The sequence below is a fragment of the Catharus ustulatus genome, chromosome 16 (assembly GCF_009819885.2).
Source record: "Catharus ustulatus isolate bCatUst1 chromosome 16, bCatUst1.pri.v2, whole genome shotgun sequence".
Classification (NCBI taxonomy): Eukaryota; Metazoa; Chordata; class Aves; order Passeriformes; family Turdidae; genus Catharus; species Catharus ustulatus.
In genome coordinates this window covers 13,104,704-13,127,930 of record NC_046236.1, presented here as the reverse complement: position 1 = coordinate 13,127,930, position 23,227 = coordinate 13,104,704, and the positions used below count along the sequence as shown (strand labels likewise).

The 23,227-nt window shown below is 56.8% G+C and overlaps 1 protein-coding gene across 1 annotated transcript; it reads left to right on the top strand.

Annotated features, from left to right (window-relative positions):
* Window positions 1-1,391: 1,391 nt before the first annotated feature.
* Window positions 1,392-23,135, top strand: RADIL (Rap associating with DIL domain). Its single transcript, XM_033073787.2, has 15 exons — window positions 1,392-2,564; window positions 5,536-6,088; window positions 11,548-11,861; window positions 12,872-13,516; window positions 13,688-13,725; window positions 14,719-14,879; window positions 15,463-15,575; window positions 16,396-16,633; window positions 17,040-17,212; window positions 17,487-17,637; window positions 17,929-18,119; window positions 18,879-19,260; window positions 19,344-19,483; window positions 20,203-20,342; window positions 20,843-23,135. Exons 1-15 carry the CDS (start codon window positions 2,529-2,531, stop codon window positions 20,946-20,948), a joined length of 3,381 nt encoding a protein of 1,126 aa, XP_032929678.1. The 5' UTR covers window positions 1,392-2,528; the 3' UTR covers window positions 20,949-23,135.
* Window positions 23,136-23,227: the final 92 nt, after the last annotated feature.

Sequence of the window (23,227 nt, the reverse complement as noted above, 5' to 3'; positions counted from 1 at the left end):
AACTCGCGCAAGGAGAGGCCGGGCTCTGGAGCGGAGACTCGGTCCCCAAGGAGGGGAGCGGGGGGCTCCGCTCAGAGCTGGAGGGTTTGGGGTTTTCTGTGGGGATGGCATCTGCAGAGGGGCAGGATTTGGAGCTGAGGAGCGCACGTCAAAGCCACCAGGGCGTTCTCATTTCCTTTGCTCTCCGAGTTCTAATTTGTTCCACATTGCAGTGCCGGAGCAGCCTCTCCCTCCACTTGCAGCATCCAGGCTTGCGGTCACTGCCGTTAGTCCGGGGCTGCCGCTCCAGCGGTTTCCATCCCAAAGAAAAAAAGAAAGGCAGAAAAAAAAAGAAAGAGAGAAAAAAAAGAGAAAAATGTCAAGCAAAGATCTGAGGAAACAGCTTTTCTGGTTCCTATTCTGGAGTGGTTATAGCTAAAATCTCACCACCCATCCGTGTGCTGGGATGAGCCTCGGGGAAATTCCAGATGATTAAAAAGTGTTTTAACAGTGTTGTTGCTCTTCTCAAAAGGGAATGAGATGACCTGGTAGCTACAGGTTGATTGGCTTGATAGCATCCCCCCAGGGAGAAGAGGGAGAAACCTGGCTCGAGCTTGAATTGATTAAAGACTTCAGCACCAGGAATAAATTCCTGCCATCCAACGTGGCTGTATGGAAAATAACTCCTGGCAAGTAGAAATTATTTCAGTCTCCAGCACGAGAGGTGACTCTCTGGCTGTAATACACTTCTGAGAAGCATTTGAGTTATGTGAGGTGATATTCTTGTAAAAATCTGCACTTTCCAGTATTAAAAAAGTCAATCCAGTCCAGTATTTAGAGCTGACATTGCACAGTGTCAAGAAAGCTGGTATTAAATAAAAGTGATCCATTTCCAAGGCAGTTATCAGGGAGATTATCACTGCTGGGCACTGCTTGCTGGTAACATGGACTTGGTGTTTTTATCACTAATCTGGAAGAAAGGAGATGGAAATGACTTCTGAAAAACCTGGATGTGACCCAGAGCAGCTGAGTGTTAATGGTTTGTACAAATCCGGGTGGTGAGCTGAGTGAGCAAAAGGCATCCTAACTGGAGCAGGATGGAACATGGAAATCTTTTACACCCAAAAATAATAACTGTGGCTGTACGTGGTTTCCTGTCCCTAATCTGGATGGTAAATTTTCAGCTGGAGCTACATGCAGATGCTGGGAGACAGCACAGGGATTCACCAGGCAGCAGTTTGGGGGGGTGGCTGCCTGTCTGTCCCCATTTCTGCACTGGAGAATTGAAAATTTTCAGGATAATGTGAAATTTGTCTCTGGGAAAAAAAAAAAAAAAAAAAAAAAAAAAAAAAAAAAAGTGCAGTTATTTGCATTTCTGGTCACAACCAACTTTGGGCTTATGGCAGCCAAATCCAATCTTTCCTTCTCAGCAGAGGAGATGTGGAGTCTGAGGGGAAGGGACCAAGGGGCTGCAGAAAGGATCTTACAGTGGAGAGGAGGGGGCCATCCAATGATCCACTCATCAATCAAATCAAAGAGGAAAGAGGAGGGCTTGGCAAAAGCATCTAAATACTCTTGCAGTGGAGAAAATACATGGTAGCCAAAAGCTCATTAATTGAGCAGAGAAAAGATGGCAAGAATCAATATCTGGCAGTTGAGGGCAGACACATTGGAAATAAGGCATAAATATTTTACCAGGAGGAGCGATTAATCATCAGAAGAAAAGTGGAGCAGCAGAGGTGGGGTCAGCCCCTCTTTGCCTTTTGCATCACAACCTGCAGAGTTTCTCCCACAGCCCCGAGGCTGGGCCAGCAAGAGGGACTGGATCGAACCACACCGAGGCCCTGATTGGGTGATTTAATTAGAGGATGATGCATTTATCTCTCATCATGGTGGAGCCATGGATAAGAGTGCCCCGATGGCTCTTTCTGAGCAACACCCATGAAATCCCTGGTGGCACTTGGCAGATGCTTCTTTTACCTTTGTCTCTTGGTCACCAGTGGTTTTATTCTCACAGATCTGTGGTGAAGGCTCTTCTTGGTGTCCAGCAGAACAGACTGAGATTCAGGAAAACAAATGTCAGTGAGCATCCCAGCATGCTGGGGGAAAGAGCTGGTTCAGGGCTTGTTTGTCCACCTGTGGGTCAGAGCATCCCCAGCCTGGCATCCTTGGGACACGTGTGCTTAGGAGAAAGAGATAAAGGTCACAGGGCTGTGGCTGCTTCCATCTCCTCCCCTTCTCCTTTCCTTTCTTTTTCTCCTGCTTCCTCTCCTTTCCTTTCCTTCCTCCTGCTGTTCTCTCCCGGTCTCCCATGTGATGGGGTTGGTGCTGTTGGTTATAAGGGGTGCAGATGTGGCTCAGCAGCCCACATGCAAACATCAGGACCGTGTTGCAGAACCTCTGAGCCTTCCAAACCCAGCACACTGCGAGCAGCCGACGTCTCTGAGCCACCCAGGACCTCTCTCCTCTTGCTCTCTCAGAAACGTGACAGACGCCTGCCCAGGATGATGCACAACGAGGAGCAAAGATTGTTTTGAGAAGGAGGATAAATGGAAGGGAAAAAGGCACGTGAGAAGGATGGCAAGGTAGGGAGAGGCTTTTCCTGAGCGCTGGGTGGGGGCACTGGGAAGGAGCTGCTCACCCGTAACGGGAGCAGGAACCTCAGGCTGCAGGAAAGTCCCCGGCGGATGCAGAGTCAGTTGTGGTGATGGAAGGACATGTGGTGGCCACGTGAATACCACGGGCATTTGTCAGCTCTGCAGAGCTCAGACACACAGAGCTGGCTGTGGAAAATAGCTGGTTTTGGTGTGGTCAGGCGCTGGCTGTGATGAGGTGAAGGATCCCTGACACAGATCTCGCTGGGAGGCAATCCCAGGCTTTTGACTAATTCTTGTGTTGTTAGAGAGACAATGCCATGAATGCTGGAGAAAGGGACTCTGGGGAAAGTCTGGATCATGCTCCATAGCTGCAGGCTAGCATCCTTCCAGGGAACTGGCCTGCAGTGAGAAAGCGGCTGGGGATGTCCAGGAGCAGGGGTCCCACTGACCTGCTGGCAGGTGCGACATTCCTGCTGGCAGGTGTGACATTCCTGGCTTGTCCCCTCCTGCAGCAGGGCTCAGTGGGATTGCACGCACCAGAGATTTCCTCCTGGTGGGAGATGCCCGAGCGCACGGATGTGGGAGGAGCCCATTTCATTATCATCTTATCCTGTCCATTAGAGCCCTCAGGGGGATTAACACCGGGTGTGTTCTGCTGTCCCCAGGAGAAAGCTGTGATTTCTCAGGTCATCCAGGCTGGTGCCTGGTCAAATCACACCGGTGCTGCTCTAGATGCTGAAAATTGAGGTGACCAGGCTGGCACCGCCTCCTGATCCAGGCTTCTGATTTTTTCCTGGTGAAATGTCTTTGCCCCTGAACTCTATAGGAGCTGCATTTGATAGAAAGAGCAGAAAAATAGCTGAGCTATAAATAACACATTCAAAACCAGGCAGGGACCTGCAAGAAGCAAGGATGGTGTCTCTGTGATGTGGGCTTGGAGAAATGATTTTGCCACCAGCAGATGGTAAATGGTTTCCCTTTGTGCTGGGGGTAGTTCAGGGTGGAGGAGATTAAATCCATGAAACCAGTGATTTGATGACAAAGTTTTGTCTTTTGCATTCTTGATGACAAGGTCTTGTAGGGACTCTGGGGCAGTTTTCCTTCTGGTCAATGTTAATGAGGGCTGTGCTGGAGGCCTGGGGCAGCTGTTCCTAAACCTGACTGTCTGCCAGTGCCCTGACCTGCTCCCCAGGTCGGGGCTGCCACGGCACTCCCGGGAGATGTCACACAGCAGACATCAAGGGATGTCCCCAGGGATGTCCCCAGCAGGAGCAGCAGCTCTGGGCTCAGCTGGAGAGGGAGGAGCAGCAGTGTGGGGGGAGCCACAGCCCCAGCCCCATCCCTGCCTCAGTTTCCCCACTTGCAAAGTGGGAGCAGGAGCAGCCTTACCTGAACCCAGTGAGCTGGGGTGAAGTTCTGGGGCAATATAACACACAGGGTCCTCATCCCTGCTGTCCTGTGCCAGGACTCCTGCCCTTGAGCACACCAGGAGTCAGTTTTGGAACCAGCAGGCTGGGGAGAAGGACAGCCCCCAGCATTTTCACAGTCCTGGTAGGGCTGGGAAAGGGGAAAGGGTGCAGCAGCATTGCAGGATTACACAGCTCCCAGCCACATCCTTAGCACCTGGTGCCTCAGTTTCCCCACCTGCAGCATTCCATGGGCATCAGGCTGTGGGATGGGGTGATGCACACCCTGCAGCAACCTCCTCACAACAGCTTGGAGGTGGTTTCTGGGTTAGAAGGTGACCTCTTCCATTAGCAGCAGGGACGCTCTTTTTTTCCTGAATTAGATGGTGGTTTGGAGGCTTTCCAGGCCCGCATCATTCTGCCTGATAGTGCTGAGCTTGCTCTGGAGGCACGGCTGTGCCCGAGCAAGTTGGGGCTGCAGCTGTGGCAGTCTGCTGTCACCTCGTGTGTCCCCAGCCAGGAACAGCTGGATCAGCCCAGCTGCTGATCCACGTGCTCAGGCAGCTGTGGATGGGACATTTTGGGGTTTCTCTGTGTGTGCATGGAGTCCCTGCATGTTATAGATCAGGAGATGAGGGAGTTCTCGGTTCTGTCCCAATCAGGAATGCTCAGTTGTCATTCCAGCCCTCCCCTGCCAGCCCCAGTGTGGCTCTGGGTTATCAACACCACACAAGCACCAGGTGCTGGGGAAACCAGGATGGGATTTCAAAGCCATCTACAGATGGTGACAGTGACATCAGGAGTGCTACCCACCTACATCCAGAAGTGATTTGTGGTTCCCAGTCCATTCCAGGGGGTTGAGGAGCACTTGTTGCTGCCACACAGCCTTGGCCACTTCTCCTCCAGTCTCTGCCCACTCGGGGCTGCCCTGAGCAGCCCTGCCCTGGGTAAATGTGACAAGGGCAGCCTTGTCAGCGATGCCACCCTGGGCCTGAATGTCCTCCACAAACAAACAACAGCCAAGCGATTTGCCGGAGTCAGGACATTTTTAGAAAGGCTAATTAAAGCCCATTTTCACCCTGTGCCTCTCACTGAGCAAAAGCATTTAGCAGTGACCTCAGAGTGAGTGAATTTGCACTTGAGCTTTCTGCTTCACCTCTAAAAAATGGGATTGCTCTGTAAACTCGTTAGTGAAAGTAACTCCTGATGCCTTGGCTCCTGACCAGGATGGGCCTGGCCAAGTCCTGCTGGGCTCTGCTCTCCTCCCACTACATTTTGCCTGGGTATGAGGGACTCTTGGTACACACCGTGGAGAAATACAGGGCCTCTCCAGGCTGTGTTTTCAGGGACAAATCCATCCTGGGGTAACCGTGCTGGTGCCAAGCAGCTTGGCTGAGTTTTTCCATTTTGGGTTACACGAGGGAAATGACCCTCCCTTGACCTGCCACCTTGGAGGTGACAGTGGCTCCTCCATGGCCACCACCTCGCTCTCCCCTGCTGCACATCCGGCCTGCAAACCTCTCACCTTCCCCTTTCCTCTCTTCCCTGCCCAGCTGTGCTTCATGACCACCTCCCGCACCATGTTTTACGGGCCGTCCTCCACCATGGCTCCGCCGTCCAAGAGCCGCCTGAAGCGCCAGAGCCGCCTCTTCTCCCAGGTGCTGTACCGCACCCTCAGCTACAAGGACCGCAGCGCGGCCTCCCCGGCGGCCGCCGAGGACGACCCGGCCGAGCTCTCCACCCAGCTCTCGGCCCCCGGAATCCTCAAAATCTTCGGGGGCAACATCTGTGCGGGCACCAACTACAAGAGCGTGCTGGTGACGGGCAGCTCGGGGGCGCGGGAGCTGGTGAAGGAGGCCCTGGAGCGCTACGGCCTGAGCCAGCTCAGCGCCGCGCAGTACGCGCTCTGCGACGTCATCGGCCGCTTCCAGGGCCCCGACAAGCAGTGGCACACGGAGGGGCTCAGGGTGCTGGGCGACCACGAGAAGCCACTGCTCATCCAGGACCTCTGGAAGCCCAGGGAGGGCTTCTCGCGCCGGCTGGAGCTGCGCAGGAGGGCGGAGGTGGAGGAGATGGCGGCCAGGGATGTGGATACCACCACGGCAGGTCAGAGCTGGGTGTGGGGCAGGGAGAGGGGTTGGGTGCACCCCAGGAGCCCTCCCACACTCACAGCTTTGGGTGCAGGGGGTGGTACAGGTGGGAGGGTGGCCACATTTTAGCTGCAAGGCTCCTGGGTTGAGGCAGGACTCAGCACTCTGCTGCATCAATTTGGTATCTGGGACCTCAGATATTTATCCCAGCCAGTTTAGGGGTTAATAACAAACTGTGCTCGTGGCTGGGGAGCAGCAGGCAACAGCATCAGTGCTTCCTGCTCTTCCCATCAGTGAGCCAGCACCCTGGTATCCCCAGCTTCGTGCCTGCTCCCCTGCATCCCCATCTCCCTCTGGGCATCCCCCAGGCCTGACACCCTGGGCAAATCTGCAGGAGCAATTAAGGAAAATGAAAAGCTAATGAAAAGAGAGCAATGTAGGGCAGGAGAGCCCCTGCAGCAGTGCCTGATGGAGGCCAGGGCTGGCAGGAGGAGATAAGTGCATCATTAGGAACCAGCAGGTTCATAAATGACCCCAGCACATAGTAATGAAGCTTTTTCCCCTCCCACCCTCAGTTAAAAGCCCTGTGAGGATGAGGGCAGAAAGGTTTAAAATCAGATTTTTACTTGCACAATGTGCTGGGTCAGACCTGCTGACAGAGGGGTCTGGAACAGGCTCCAGAGGTGTCAGCCACAGGATTTTGCTGGGATGGGCCCCGAGCGGTTCCTCCCACTTGTAGGAAAGGGCTGTTATTGTCAGAACTAAAATGATGATGTGATGCAGGATTACTCTGTGTGCTTGGCAAAGAAGAGCCAAGTTTCTGCCCCAGCAGCAGCAGAACAAATAGTCCAACCTGTCCCATGCCAGGGGGGACTCAGCTCCCCTCCCACCCATCCTAACAAAGGCTGGAAGGAACCCAGGCACATGCTGAGGGAATCCAGCCGTGGCCATTCCAGGGCAGAGCAGGGGCAGCTGGACCCACCCAGCTGCAGTTTTCAACTGGGACTTCACCTGGTTCTTGAGGAGACAGGGCTGCCTCCATCCTCACCGTGTCCAGCCTGTGGCTGCTCAGGAGGGGATGCCACAGGTGGTCCCAGCTCATTGCACATGAGACACAGAGGTGGCAGCTGTCAGATCTTGGGCCAAGGAGGTGGATGCTCTGCTCCTCTCTTCAGCTCTTTTTTCAGCCAGGATCAGAGAGCTGTGAAGCACCCTGGGAGAGCAGCAACTCTAAAAACAGCTTTTGTTGAATAGAGGGAAGGGCAAGAGCCAAGTGCAGTGGTTGCAGCACACGGTGGGCAGGGCCACGTGGCAGCTCCCTGCAGCCCAAGGTCACACTCAAATCCTCCCCCTCACATGCAGAAGGCAACTTTCCTGCCCGTGACCTGGATCCTGGGTGGGCTGGGAGCTGTGGGAGTGCAAGGCTGGCTCCCTCACAGGCAGGGGAAGCTGCAGGGTCTGGGCTGCCCAGCACAGGAGCAGCCTCGAGCTGGCCTGGGACTGGCACCCTTTGGGCATTTGATGAAGGAGCAGTTCCTGATGGCATCCTGTGCTCTGGATCTGGAAATAAGCCCGTTATGCTTTCGTTATCACTTCATTTGTTTCAGCACTCCTGGGTGGGGCCATGGAAATTCCCCATTTTTTAACCTTTGGGCATTTTCCATAGCTGACCAAGCTCTTCCAAGGCAGAAGCTACACCCACAGTCAGGCTGTTTGCTCTGCAGACTACACAGCCCACAGTTGTCTTACCTGGTAAAATCTCACTCCTGCAGCCCTTTCTTGTGGTGGCACCAGGAGCTGTGTCACCAGTCTCACCCTGTGCTGGTGGCACTGGGATGCTGTGGGGCTGGGACCACCCTTTCCTGCCTCATCTGCAAACTGCCAGCAATGAATGTGAGTGATGCAGCCTGTGACCCAGCACCCCAAAAAGACAAAACTGGTGCAGGGGGTATTGACCATGAGTGCCCTTCACCAGGGTCACTCTTGTCACCAGGCTCAGGCTGGCAGAGGTCCCCTTGCTGAGCAGCACTGCCTGCCCAGGGTCGTGAGGCACCGGCGTGGAAAACACAACATCTGTGCAAAAATAAAGGGACTTTAGGCTTGTAGCTCCCTCAGAGAAAAGCAGAGGAATGCTCTGCTTCATCCCCAGGGAAATACCTGAAGGCTCTTCCCCACACAGGGCATTGCTGGAGCAGCAGGACTGGGATGACTGGGACCACTGGGGTCATGCAGGTGCATCACTGGCTGGGGGAAAGGCTCCACATCCATCCATGACCTGTTAGCAAATAGCTTAAGAGTTTTATCTGCTCAGTTACCCATTATCCTAATTAGTTTATTAGCTGCTTCCCTCTGGGGAGGACAGTGCTGGCTCCTCATGCCACTAATTGGCAGCACAGGTAGAGCCTCTGCAGCAAAAGAGGCAGCTCCTCTCTGCCTGCTGCCCCCAGCCCTGCTCCTTTTGGGGAGCATAGAGACAGCAAGGAAAACATGGAGATGCAGGGAAAACACCCACAAACTGCAGCACTCGGCATCTCAGTGGCATTCCCTTTTCCAAAATACCCCCATTTTGTATCAGGTCCTGTCCTAACTGGAGCTTTCCCAAGAGGCTGGAGGCTGAACTGCACACGCAGCTCCAGAAACTTGGGATTTAAGCCTATTATTCTAAAAGATGCTCTACCAAGTGCCTTTGAGGATCTGGCTTTGATATACCTTAGCACAACTGCATCCAGGGAAGGTTCCCTGCAGAGTCTGCAGAGCAATTACATTAGGAAGGACTAGCCTGGTCTTAGTCCCTCCTGGGTACATTCAAAGCATTTCTTATTTCCTGGGGCCCACAAAGTTATTTGTTGATTTATTTCCCAGCCAGGAAAAGTGAACCTCTTTCCTCAGCTGAAAAAGAGGCAGATCCCAGCCAAGATCCCAGGCACCACAACTCACAGTTTTTCCCCTGGGTTGCAGGATGGATTTAGAGGCAGCAGCTTGGTGGGGTCTGATGGATGCTGCCCAAGGGGTGCCAGCTCTCCCTAAGGATGTGATCCAGCCCTGTGTTAGGATCTGATTAGTGAGAGATGCCTCTGCCTGAATTGAGGTGCAAATGAGACAAATGCTGAAGTAAATAATACAGATTTTATTAGCAATCAATATAAGGTAGAGAAAGAGGAAGGAGGAGGGTCAGAGAAGGAGAGAGCACTCTTGTTTTGAGCTGGTGGTTTCTTGGGTTGGTGGTCGTGAATCTCCCCCTGCCAGAATTGCCTCTTACCCAGTCAGAGCTGATTCAGCACAGTTGCTGAATTGCTTCTATTAGTTTCTTCCTTATCTTGGGAGTTCTGCCAAATGTCCTTGTGGCCTGTAAATTCTGTATTCTTTGTGCCCACTATCAGTGGTACATCCTTTTTCCCAAGCCTTGTTGACCTCCCCCTAGGCCTGAGATCATTGGAGCTTGTCCAGCCCTAAACTTTAACAAGGCCTAACACCCCAACAGTGGTACTTCCTTTCTACAGTCCAAGTCCTGGCTATCCAGGGAGGAATGTAATATTTGGGGGTGCTCTTAGGCTCCTTACACGCTGTTCCCATCCCAGTCTCCGTGTGGATTCAGCAGCCACTGGCTCTGCCCTGGAGATGTTCAGTCTTGAGTTTTGGGTGGAATAACCTGCACATGCTTGGGAGGACAAAACAGTACCAAAGGATGAAAAAAACCTAACCCAGTTTTATGGAGGGACTTTGTTATGCTCAGGAAAAGAGCTGTGTTTATCTTTCCAGCACAGCCCCGGGGTTAGTGGGAGCCTGTGACGGGGGCTCTGCTGGCAGTGAAAAAGCAGCTTTTTCCTACACCAAATAAATACAGAAGCTTCCTTTCCCCTCGATAAGGGGCTGGTGATGGGCTGTCTGTGCAGGCAGTGGGACCCCAGTCCTGGCAGGCCCTGCTCTGTCCCACTGAGCTCCAGCAGCAGCTGCTCCCCAGGATCCGGCCCCACTCCTCCCTGCTCCCACAGCCTGGGATCTGCATTGCCCCAGCTGTCCTTCATCCCTCTGCCCATTTCCACAATGTGGGCTGCAGACAGGGCTCCTGGGGGAGCTGAGTGTCCTGCAGACACGTTTGGGGTGGCCTTTGGCACGCCCAGCAGCATGGCTTGGGTGGGCTTGGTGCTCTCCCTGGATGTCACATCCGTGCCGTGCCCGGGATGGGGACGGGAGCGGGGCCAATTGCCTTTTTAAGAAGGACATGGGCAGGGGACCTTGGGGTGGCTTGACTGTGCCTTGCCCTAATCCCAAGGCATGTAAACAGCAGGGGTTATTTTCTCCCTATCCCACCCCCCTCCCCATCCCCATGTCTTTGATTTTCCCAGCAAAGGAGCACTCCATTTAAAACAAACAAACAAAAAAATGTATTTCAGAACCAGCAGCCCATTCCTCACCAAATAAGGCAGATTATTTTTTTCTTTTTTTTGGGTCTGAGCTTGTGAGTGTCCCTTTAAGCAGCCCTGGGCACCAGGCTCTGTTTTTGCCGTCCCCAAACCCCGCCAGCTGTCCCCAAATCTCGCTGTCCAAAGCCTGCTCCCCGGTCAGCCGAGCCGGGAGCGGGGCTCAGGCTCTGGTGCTGCACCGACAACGCTGCACTGCTGCTCCTGCAAGCAAATCCTTTAGGTTTGTCCCCTCTCTTCGTCCTCCCCGAATGCCAGTGACCTGCTCCCAGGAGGCTGCCCAGCTGAGGTACGAGCATCACCCCTCGGACACACAACTTCCCATTTCTCCTGCAGAGCTGAAGCCACGCTTGCAGCACGGGGGGACCCCCCCGGGGCTGGGGGTGCCATGTGAGGGGCTGCTTTTGCAGCTCGGCCAGGCCTGGTCATTCACTCCGTCTCCTGTTTGTCTCACGGACAGACAGCTCTGCCCGAATTGATGCTCGGGAGAAGTTAATGACAGCTTGTTCCTGCTGCAGCCGGGCTCCACTGCAGCTCCCATGCCTGGCTGACACTCGGGGGAATTGAGGGGGGGTCCCTGCATTTCCCCCTTGCTGCTGGCGACCGAGTGCCGAAGGGCTGAAAGCCGAATCCGGGCTCTCTTTTTTTTTTATTATTATTTTTTTATTAGCAAAGCTAGAGTGCAATTCCTTTTTATCAGGGATTTCCTCTCCCCCCAGCCCTGCAGTGTGGCCAGGGCAGGTGGGGGATGCTATGGACCGGCTGCTCTCCGTTCAGTGAGGTTTGGGGGCCAGGGGAGGGCTGGGACACCCCCTTTTTAGCGGTGGCATTAGGACACTAAACTCTCCGCGCCGGCGTCACCTTTCGGGGAGGGCAAAGGAGCAGGGACATGCAGGCAGGGGTGGGTGCGCAGCGCCGGGAGGGCTCCAGCTGCTCCATCCCCGCTCCGAGCTGCAGCATCCCTCCAGCCGCGGGGTGCTGCGGCGGGGCTGGGGTGCTCGGGGGGGGCTGCAGGGGCTGAACACCGCTCTGTCTCCCCTCCCCATCCCCGCAGGCATCAACGCCCAAGCGCGGAAGCTGCAGCGGCACCGGGCGCGGGGGGCCCGGCGGGCGGCGGGGGCTGAGCGGCGCGGGCCCCCCCCGGCCCTGCGGCGCAGCCTCAGCGAGACCAGCCTGGGGACCCCGGTTCGGCGGGCAGGGAGCGGGGCCGGGGCCGGCAGCGGGGCCGGCAGCGGGGCCCGGCTCCAGCGGCACTGCTCCACCCTGCCCGGCAGCCCGGCGGCGGCGCGGAGCGGCGGCAGCAGCATGCGGTACTCCCTCTACCAGTCCCCGCACCTCCTGCTCCTGCAGGGCTACAGCCAGCAGCATGTAAGCACCGCGCCGCCTCCTGCGCACCCCCTGCTTCTCTCCCACCCCGCAAAGCCCCCAAAAGGGAGCGGGGATGCTTGCATGGCCGGAGCTGCTGGGGTCGAGGGAGGTGGTGGTGGTGGTGGTGGTGGTGGTGCGGATGAGCATCCTTTAGGAAACGGGCTTGGGACGTGCAGCTTTGTCCTCAAGTCTGTCCCCAGCCTGTCCCCAGGTACGGGGAACACGGAGGTGGCAGCAGTGATCCTCTGCAATGCCCCAGAGGGATGCGAGGTGGTCCCCAAGCAGCATCCCTGCCCCGGCCCAAGGGATCCTGGTTCTGCGGGTGGTGGCTGAGCTGCCCCGTCCCCTGTCCGGCTGCTTCCTTAGTGACAGATGGAATCAGAGGCTGCAAGAGCAGTGCGTTTGCTGGAGGCACTTGGAGAACTGCAAAGGACAGGGTCGGCTCTCGCAGTTAATGGCTACTTTGTGCCCGTTGATTATCCGGCTGTTCCAAGTTTTTGGCAGGGTGACACCGGCACTGCAGCCATCCCGTTAGCGCTGCTGGGGAAACTGAGGCACGGGGTGGTCCCCTGAGCTGCCTCGGGGTGTGCGGGCAGGCTGCAGGGAAAGGCAGGGCCAGGGGTGGATGCTCTGACCGGGGTCCCACTGTCCCCCCGGGCAGGGGGTGCAGGCATCGCTGGGAGGAGAAGGAAAAGCAGCTGGGGAAGGGATGAGGGGCAGAGGTGGAAGGAGGGCTCCTTCTGCCCAAAGCAGCCCCATTTACTGCATGCCCAAAGTCATTGTACCCATTTATTGGCGTGCCCAAGGCAGGGATCGCCGCTGTCCTGCTTGGCAGCGAGGACAGTAAAAAACCAGAAATGCTTTTGCCATGCGAAGGTGCATGGGGGACAGCTGGGGACAGCGAGGGGACAGCTGGGGACAGCGGGAGGCTGCAGCACTCACTGCATGGCAGGGAAGGAGGGTCCCTTCTCCCCCCTCCCCGGTTCATGCTGCGTCTCCTCGCTCGGCAGGACAGCCTGGTGTACCTGCTGAACCGCGAGCAGCACACGGTGGGCCAGAGGACACAGGCGAGCAAGCCCAGCATCAGCCTGTCAGCCCCCGACATCCTGCCCCTGCACTGCACCATCAGGAAGCTCCGACCTTCGCGGCATCGCTCGGACGAGAAGCTGGTGCTGGAGCCCATCGCCGGCGCTGGCATCGCCGTCAACTTCTCCGAGGTGGCCCGGACGGTGGTGCTGCGACACGGGGACCTGCTGTCCCTCGGCCTCTACTACCTGCTCCTCTACAAGGATCCCATGAAGGCGCAGCCGCTGCCGGCGCAGACCCTGCTGAGGCTGCGAGCCCTGCACCCCGAGGGTCCCCACGTGTGCGGGGCGTGTGGCAGCCTGCTCAGGGAGAAGGACCCTGCTGCCAAAAAGCGGGGCCCCTCGCCCAGGACGCCCCGCAGGAGGCTGCAGCTGGAGTTCGAGCCGGCGGCCGAGGATGTGCTCCTGCGGCGCATCATGACCCTGATCGAGCCCGGAGGGGATGACCACAAGCTGACACCCGCCTTCCTGCTCTGCCTCTGCATCCAGCACTCGGCCACCAACTTTGAGCCAGGAGACTTCGGGCAGCTGCTGCTCAAAGCGGCCAAAATGATCCAGAGGACGGTGTGGGTCAGTCAGCGGTGGGATGGGGGGGTGTTTGGGGGGTGGGGGTGTTGCTCAACCCCTCCCTGGGGGCTTCTCAGCCTGGTCTCTGGTGGCACTGAGTGCTGCTGGGGGTGATGCTCGTGCCACCCCATGGCACTGGTTTTCACTGTGCTTTCCCCTTCTCTCCCTGCCCAGGAGCGGACACGGGAGCTGGCTGAAAAGCAATCCCAGCAGTAAGTGTGACCCTCCTTGTTTAGCCTCAAAATGGGGAGAATTCAACCTGCTTCTTTCTCCATGAGTGAGGGAAGTCTGTAAAACCACACTCCCAGCCTTGTAGCAGTGATGCAGGATGAGTTTTCCTGCTAAATCCCACGCATTCTGCTCTCTGGTCCTTTAACCATGATGCCTGCACAGAATGTGTGTGTTTGGAAAAGCTTGGGAGGGAACAGGACCTGCAGCAGCTCTGGGGTTTTCTCTGATCCAAGACCTGGCTGAGGCTTTGCACTTGTGGCTTCAGCCCTGAGTGATGAACCTGACCTTCCTCATGCTGGAGACCCCTCAGTGGAGCTGAGGTGGAGCTGGCACTGTGTGTGTGCATCCAGGGGTGGTGGCACAGGGTGTCAGTGCTGGGAGCACCGTTCTGGACAATCACAGTGGTGCAAGGAGCTGTCTTCCCAGCCATTTCCAAAACCCCATCTCTTAATCAGTGTCTGGAGAAACTGTTGGTGCTTGCTGTGAGCTTTCCTTTGGGATAAACTTCAAGGATGCTTCCTAAGTCCTTCCTATAGCAAGAAAAAGCAGTTTAGCAGTTGAGAAATTTCCCAGATGCTTTTTATTTTATTTTTGCACAGCCCAGGGCGGGTGAGCTGGGTTTAACTGTCCAGAGCTGGCAGGAGCAGCACATACCTCTGGGGAAGGCTGCTCTTCAGCCACAAGTATTTAGTGCAGTTCATCTGTGTTAGGGGAAGTCTCCCCCAAAAGGGGCACCCCACAAAGGCCAGGTGGCCTTGGTCAGCCTGGTCCCCACAGGGTCCCCTTTGCCACCCCACAGAGCAGAAATCACTGAATTTTTCCTTGTAAAGAGTCCTTCTAAGGGCAGTGCTGGGCTTGGGGGTGGGGGGATGTGAAAGCTCTCTGGCATTGCCCCAGGCTGGCTGTTTTCTCTCCAAAAGCCTGAGTGAGGATGCTGAGGAGCAGCAGGTCTAACACCTGCTGTGTCTCCCCAGCCAGGACCCTGCCACGCTGTCCCGCTTCACCATCACAGACCTTCTGCCAGACCTGCAGCACATCATCTTCTGGATGGCCAACGCCATCGAGATCCTCTACTTCGTCCAGCAGAAATCACCCACCTACATCCAGAGCATGGAGGAAGAGCTGGACATCAAAGGTAAGTCTGGGTGCAGCATCCTGCCTGTTCCACCAGAGCAACTCTGCTCTGCTAATCCCCAGTCACAGGTGGTGGTCAGTGCCCTCGAGATGCTCCGTTAACCCTCCATAATCCTCAGCAGCAGGGACATCTCTGTGCTGTGGGCTGGGGAAATCTGTGGGAGGAGCAGCCTCACATCCAGCCTCACATCCAGCCTCACATCCTGCCATGGAGCTGCCCAGCTCCAGAGCCAGGCTGTGTTGTGTTCACACACAGGTATCCCCTGCCACCACTGCAGCTTGTGGTTAATACCATGGGGGGTTTTCTTCACCCTGGATTTGTAGGTAGCCCTGCAGAACTGCTCAGCAAAAGGGAAAAAAAAAAAAGGATATTAAACCAGCCTCAGAAACTTTCTGGTCTGTGCAAACAGTTAAAATGTTCTTGGGCCAGGCAGGTGCTGGAAGGAAGGTGCAGCCCTGAGCTGCCAGCAGTGATGGGAGCTGTGGGGGATGATACAAACCTGGAAACCCCAATAACCCACACCCTGGGAGTTTGGGGACCTTGCTGCTGCAGGTTTGCTCCCCATCCTCCTCTCCTCCTGCAGGCTCCAAGGAGTCTCTGTTCTCCTCGACCATCACGGCCAGCGAGGAGGCGATGACGGTGCTGGAGGAGGTGATCATGTACACCTTCCAGCAGTGTGTCTACTACATCTCCAAGGTACAGCGTCACACGGGGCCAGCACGAGCATCCCCAGGGCTGTGCAGGAGAGGGTTTTTTAAAGCTTTTACTCCTTGGCAGTTGCACCACGCTGAGGTGTTTTCCTTCGGGCTGAAGCGCCCCGATTTTTGGTTGCAGCCCAGGAAAAGTATTGAATTACTGCGGCGTGTTTCCTTGTCTGCAGTGCAGCGGCTCGGGGGAGGTGTTTGGGGAGGGCTGCTTGGCTCGGGCCAGCGCGGCATAATGGTGTGATTCAGGGCGTGATGGAAAGGGGCCCCTGGCCCGCGAGAGCCGGGCGGCGTTGGGAACAGAGCGGGCAGTGTGCGGCACAGAAAGGCTGCCCTGTGCCCTGCCTCCCTGGCCACTGGCACACGGGGACACGGGGGCTGCTCCTGCACCGCTCCAGAGCGGCTCCTTCCTCCCCTGAGCCCTCCTCCTCTTCCTTTTGCCCCGGCAGAAGAGTGCAAGGAGCTGCTCTCCCATTTAAGCAATAGGGAAAATCATCCCCATGGATCTTTTCTTTCACTCTCTTGCCCAGCTGATTGGTTGCTGCCCTGGTTCACACCGTGTTTTGCAGATTTTAGCTGGCGTCACACACCATCTCTTCTAACTGCCAAACTACCTTAATTTTTATAATTTTTAAAACTTTTACACAGCACTGGAGCCCATGGAGGCCCGGGGTGAATAGAAGCAGCCCCTTGCTGGAGAAGCACTGGCAGGGTTTGCTTGGCTTGAGAAGGTGAAGGAAAGGCTTGGCTCGTGCAAAAATAGAAAAACCCAACAAAGTGAGTCTGCTGTGAACTTGCTGCTCTCCCTGCAGTGTCTGTACGTGTCGCTCCCTGCCCTGCTGGAGTGCAACCCCTTCCAGAGTGAGTGCCGGGAGAGCTGGCGGGGCACCCCGCCGCTGCCCGAGGAGCTCCGCAGGGTCGTGCTCATCTACCAGGCTGTGCTGGACCTGCTCCACCAGTACGAAGTGCACCCTGAGATCACCTCCCAGATGTTTGCCTACCTCTTCTTCTTCTCCAACACCCTGCTCTTCAACCAGCTGCTGGATAAGGGTCAGTCCTCCTTGAATTGCGCACAGGGGACTGAGTTATTGGCACGCCCTCCAGTCCATCCCAGTGCCACCTTAAGGGGTACGGGAAGGAGGGGGCTGGAGATGGGCAGGTCTGAGCATTGTTATAGGGAGGCCAAGCACAGACCCAGCTGCTGGCTCCTGGGTCCCCATCCCCACAAAGATCCCATCCCCATTCCACTGCAGAGGAGACTGAGGGCAGTTAATTGGGGCAGCTCATTAATAAACTATAGCAGCCTGAGGTGCTCATAGCCCTCATTAACACAGCTGCCCTATTGTAAGTGCCAGGTAAGATCCACCAGGAATCACAGCCACAGGATGCTGGGGACATTAATCTGGGGCAGGGGGACTGTTCCCTGATATGGCTGATGGCTGCTTTGCCTCCCCAGGCTCCTCTCTGGGCTGCTACCACTGGTCTCAGGGGGTGAAGCTGCGGGCCAGCGTGCGGCTGCTCCTGGACTGGCTGCGCAGCGCTGGCTTCGAGCAGCTCTCCCAGCAGTTCTTCGCCAAACTCGCCAGCGTGGCCAACCTGCTGGCCATGCCTGGCTCCCAGCTGGTGCAGGTGAGGGATTCCCAGCCTGGGGCTCGTGGCTTTGGGATGGGCATGGGCAGGAGAGTGCCTGCTCGATGTCTGGGGTGTCCTTACAGTGATGTGTCCCTCCTGCAACCTGCCACCGGCTGCCCTTTCCCAGGGTCTGTGGGTGGGCAGTAACCAGGAGAGGTTGTTCTGGTTCTCTCCATCTTGCCTGACCTCCTGCGCCCTTTGCAAGCTCCTGCTCCTCAGAAGAAGCAGTTTCTCACCTCTGCCCCACCTCCTGCTGTGTCTCCTCACACAGATGACCTGGTCATCCCTGCGAGCTGAGTTCCCAGCACTGAGCCCTGCACAGCTGCACCGGGTGCTGAGCCAGTGCCAGGCAGTGATGGACGTGGGCTGCATCTCAGCCTGGCAGCCCAGTGAGGAGGAGAGCCCAGCCACCTTCCAGCCTGGTGAGTCCTGGTCAGCCTGCTCCAGTCACATACAAACCACACAGGTAATTCCCTTCCCCTTCCTGGGTGTCCTGTAGTAACTTCAGCAATTGGTAATAACCATAGCTCCAAAATTCAGATATTGCAAAAGATGCAAAGTGCATGAGGCTTTTTCTGCTGTCCCCAGTGAGGGATGCTGCTGGCTCCACTAGGTCCCTGATGCCAGCTGGGACACTGCACATGGCTGAGAGCTGGGAGGCAGAAGTGGGGTGCAGCCTAGCCAGTGCTAACCTCCATCCCTCTGCCTTTCAGATGAGATGCTGGAATCCTTTGACAACCACCCACCCATCATCCTGCCCAGCGGGGGATTCAAAGTGGACCTGGAGGTGGAGACGTTGGACGACAACATCTACAGACACCTCCTGTACATCCGCCACTTCCTCTGGAGCCTGCAGAGCAGGAGCCCCCACACCAGCGAGGGGTCAGGCTCAGCACTCCCAAAGGTAGCCTGTATCCCACAGGGGGGTTGTTCCTCTCCTGGGTGGGCAGGAGGGTCTTGGGTCCCTCTGCAGACCCCTCCAAGCCCAGTGCCAAGGGCTTGCTGCCCTGGCCTGCAGCCTGGAGCTGTGGCAGTGCCCTCATGGAGAGCTTCTGGAAGGATTAGTGCTGCTAATCCCCCAGCATGGGGGGCACGGGGAGGTGAGCTGGAAGGACAGGCTCTTCCCAGCAATCTCGTTAGCAGGGAGGAAGGGGAGATGTCTGTGGGCAGTGCTCCCCTTCTCCCTGTGTGTTCCCTGTCCTCCCTGTGCTGCACCCTGCTCGTCCCCAGCAGCCAGGCTTGCAGGAAAGCAGTAATTAGCTAATGCCTGTAAAGCACGGGGAGGGTGATACGTGCTGTGGGTGCTAAGCTCAGCTGCCATGTGGAGGATTCCCTCCAGCAGGTCCCCTTCTCCTGCCCCATCCCGTCCCCATTCCCTGCAGCACTCACAGGCACTGCTGCCTCCTGCTGTCACACTGCCCAGCCCGTGGGGCACAGGAGGAGCTGTGCTACCTCAGTGTCCCCTTCCAATGGGATCCCCCAGCAGGGACATGACCAGGAGTCAGTCTGGCTGGCTGGAAACATCCCCAGCACTGCCCTGGCCACCAAACTGGGGTGTGGGGGACAAGCCTGGCAGTGTCACGAAAGCACCAGGGCGCTGGGGTACAGGCAGGGGGTGAACAGCACACGCGGGGGGTCCCACAGCATTTTCCTCCTTCTTAAGAAAGAGGCATGCACGACGCCGGAGGTGCTGGAGGTGAGCGAGGTCCCGGCGGCCGCCCTGGGCAGCACCATCGCCCCGGAGGATTATTGCTCCCTGGGCGGCTGTGCCGAGCCGGAGGGCAACCCCCAGCTCTGCCTGGCCACCAGCGAGCCCCCCGCCGGCGAGCCGCAGCTCCAGGAGAAGCTCAAGCAGCTGCAGCTGGGCAGGAGTCCTGTCCCCAAGGGCAGCACGGCACCCACGGACTCCTCCTGCCTGCTCACACCGCCCACCACCCCCCTGAACTTCGACTCCGGCAGCCCGGAGTCCCCGCAGGGCACGGGCAAAGGGCTGCAGGACCCCCGGAGGAACGGCATGAACGGCACCAAAGGCAGCACCCCCGAAGGTACCGAGAGCTGGCGCTGCCCCGGGGCTCGGGGGCTGCGTTCGGGCGGTGCCAGAGCCGTAAGCCGCTCTCTCCGCTGCCAGGCTGCTCGCCGACCCCCTATGACTACCCCACGCCGGAATCCTCCAGCCGCAGCTCGGCCACCGACGACTTCTGCTACGTGTTCGTGGTGGAGCTGGAGAGGGGACCCATCGGGCTGGGCATGGGGCTGATCGACGGCGTGGTGAGTTCTCAGCTGATGGCCCTGACACGGCTGGGTTACACCCCAAGAAAAGCTGATGGCTTCCCACGGGAGCTAGGCTGCTTGTCCTGGGGATGAGGAGGCACAGAGGGGTCTCTCAGTGGATCTGTACTCGTAGGTCACTGTGCTGTGCATGCAAAGTCCACAGCTGTCCTGCAGCTGGGAAGAGCAAACAGGCTCAGCTCTCTTGTGGTAGGAAAATGACTCAGCCGAGGTCTTTCCTCCACCCTTCAGCGGTGGCAGGAGAAGCAGAGAGGAGCAGGGAGGCTCACAGGGTGTCAAAACAGCTCCTCCTCTGCATTAGGAGGAATCTGGCACTGTGGGGTGGATCATGTTTTTAAATGGCATTTCACATCTGTGCAGTAGGAAACAGAGCATCACCGAGCCCTGGGACGTGTGAGCAGAGCTCCCATCCCAACATGGCTGCAGGTTAACAATGCTTTGCTCTTAATTAAATTGAACAAGAGCAGATTGCCCCCACCTCTCTGTGTATAAATTGATACAAAACTAAAGGACCACATTTCCTTCCTGTTACTGTCACCACCATCCCCATCACATTCCCAAGCATCTCCAAGGTCCCACTTGCCCTCAGGCTTGGTTGTGAGCCCTGGGGGAGAGTTACCCTGCCTGGGGAGCTCAGCCCTTTGGAGCCACAAATCCTTGTGTCCCTTTTTTTGCTCACTGCCTTCCCCTGCCCACAGCACACACCTCTGTGCTCCCCGGGGATCTACATCCGCACGCTGATCGAGGACAGCCCCGCGGCTGCCGACGGCAGGCTCTCCATCGGGGACCGCATCCTGGCTGTCAACGGCACCAGCCTCATCGGGGCAGACTACCAGAGGTGAGTCTCACCTCACACAGGGCAGGAGTTACTGGGAGGTCCAGGTTTCTGGCTGTTTTGCTGCAGTCCTGAGGATGCTGCGGTACCAGCAGTGACCTGCACAGGACACCAGAGAGGGGGGAAGGCTGTGGGTTTGGAACAGGGGTTATGGACCAGCAACTGGGGAGCATATATGGGAAATAAATGAGAGCTCCAGAGGTGGGTGTCAGCAATGCAGAGCTGCTCCAGCCCCATCCCACCCCAGGGCCAGCTCAGAGGCAGAGCCCAGGTGCCCATAGCACAGAGCAGCTTTCGGCTTGTTTGCCCTCGTCCTGGCACCACGTACCTGGAGGCCAAGCCCTCCACAAAGCTACAGGCAGGAGAGAAACAGCCCCTGTGTGTAGGCCTGAGCAGGCACAGGTGATTGGCAAAAGGTGGGGGGTGTTTTGTGAATATCCATGACTTGGCAGGCTCCTGAGGAAGCCAGAACTCACCTCTGTCCCTGTTGCTGCTCCCTGCAGTGCCGTGGACCTCATCCGCTCCGGAGGGAAAAAGCTGCGGTTTCTGGTTGCCAAGTCGGACATTGAAATAGCCAAAAAAATCAGTTCCAGCTCCTCTTCCTCTTAGTCCTTGTGGTCCAAGGATCCTTCTGCAGCAGCTTGTGGCTACAGCTCTGGTTAAGGCTGACCTCAGGGAGCCTGGAGTGTGAGAGGACCAGGACTCCCCAACAGCCCTCGATGTGCTTTTGGACACTTTGCCCCTGCACTGCAGCTGATGAAAGGACACACAAGGATGGTGCACGCTTCTCCCACTGCACTGGCTGGGAGCATCATTCCTGATCCATTGCCCAGCTTCACCTTATACCCAGTGCTGTCCTTCTCAGGAGCTTTCCTGTTCCTTTGTCCCCTCTGGCAGGGGGAGGGAAGGGAATGCTCCCATCATGGGGACTTGTAGGCAGGCTCCTCTTTTCCTCTAGGCTGACAGCCCTGCGTGATATTTCATGCTGGCAGGCAGAAGGCTTGAAATAACTTTGGGTTTTGAAGAGAACACGTGGGGCAGGCCTGGGCTTCGCTGTGGCAGTGGCCACCTGAGGTGCTGGCACGTCAGGCTGGAAAAGTGTGCCCAGCTCTGGGAGTGGTGAAGGCAGCACAAGCACCCAGGAGTGGGATTCCACACAGGATGCATGGCCAGGAGTTAATTCCTGGTGCCATACACTAGCTCAGGTGCCTTTCTGCTGCTGGGCTGCAGCCCTGCCTCAGGATGGGAAGCAGCTCAAGCAAAGGGCTGACACCACCAGCAGTTCCTGCGAGTCCTGGGGAGAGCTCTCTGCAGAGAAGGACTCCCTTGCCCTTGCTCTGCAGATTTACTGCCCGGCTCTGGCACCACGATCCCGGCTGAACTGATGTCCTGCCAGGACTGATGGCAGGATGTTCCCACGGAGGATTGGTGCCACCAGGAACCTGAGTGAGCCCAGCAGCACTCGGCACTGCCACCAGCCCAGGCAGACAAATGACAGCTTGGCACCATGTCCTGCTCCTCCTCCTCCAGCTTTGCCAGCCCATTGCAAGCCACCCTGTTTCGTGCCGTGCTCGGAGCATCTCCCAGACGTGTGTCGCTGAAATGCCGACAGGTGATGATGGGCAGCGGAGACTCCCTTTGGGAGGACCTGTGAATATCCCAGAACTGCTCTGCTGCCGAGCCGGGTGTCAGCTCAGCCGAGGGCTCAGCTCCATCGTGTGGCTACCCTGGGCTCCGCACGCCCAGCCTCCTGCCCGCCGAGCCCGTCTGCTTTTAGCACCATTAACGGGATAAACCCGACCTGATTTCCACATATAGACAGATACCGAGACCTAGTTTAGCCGAACGCTATTAAAACAGCCTGCAGCAAACCTTCCATCACACCTTGCACGGTCCAGGCTCTGGCAGTGCATCAGATACTCACATGGCATCTCACAACAACAGAGCTCTGAGGAGTGTGATGCTAAAACAGGGTTGGCTTTAATTACACCTTGCTGCTGCAGTTTTGGCTCCTGTGCTTAGTCTTGCACGTTGCAGGAGGAGAGAGATGTCAAAACACTCCATGCAAGGGAAATGCTCCACTACTGGATTTCAATGCAGCCTGGCCTGCTTTTCTAGGCAAGATGGACCAGGCACCTTCTCTGAGACACGAGTGCCTTGCTGCTCTGCTGGGCCATGCTCACAGCCCTGGTGTGGGGTGCTGCCCCAGCAGGGACTGGGAGCAGTGCATCCTCCTGCCACTGACTCAGCTCTACCAGGCAGGTGAGCAAAGGCTCAGGGCTCCTGGTGATTCACTTCACTTTCAAGCAAGTAGGTATGCTGGCCTGTCATCCTCCACAGAACTTGAAATGGGCTTCCTAAAGCCCCTGGGCAAACTGCATGCACTCCTTAATCCCCTCTGCCCCAGAGCCAGGGCTTGGGGGGAGGCTTGGTTTGCACTAGACAGTGTTGAGGCTGCATCCTGGCACGTTCCAGCAGTACCAGTGCAACCCACTGAGCACCCCTGGAGCTGGAAAACAGCCCCAGGGCTGTGTGTCGTTCACAGTGCAGTCAGGTATTGAAACAGACTGTAAATAAACCCTGCTATTTACTAGTGTGCATGAGGGCTGGCTTCTCTCAGGAGGAGTGGGATGGATTGACTTCCCTGTGTGTTAATATGTACAGCTGAGATGTGTATAAAGCTCTGGTGCAGATACTGAGCACAGCATGGCGCCTGTCGGACACGGTGGATGTTAAGAAATGCTCTGTGTCAACAATAAACTGGATCAATAAATCTCTCTAAGCCCTGCTCTGGCAGCTGTCTCTTGGATCTGTGTTCACTCCAGTGGTGAGGGCTCCCAGATGTGATGGAGCCACTCCTGCTTCCTCCAGCTCACACAGGCCTTTGC

Bases quoted from the DNA above. Each gene is read 5' to 3' on its own strand.
- RADIL (XM_033073787.2), top strand. From the start codon at position 2,529: ATGGAAGGGAAAAAGGCACGTGAGAAGGATGGCAAG. The intron at 6,089-11,547 runs GTCAGAGCTGGG...CCATCCCCGCAG, and splicing joins TGTGGATACCACCACGGCAG to GCATCAACGCCCAAGCGCGG. The intron at 19,484-20,202 runs GTGAGTTCTCAG...CCCTGCCCACAG, and splicing joins TGGGGCTGATCGACGGCGTG to CACACACCTCTGTGCTCCCC.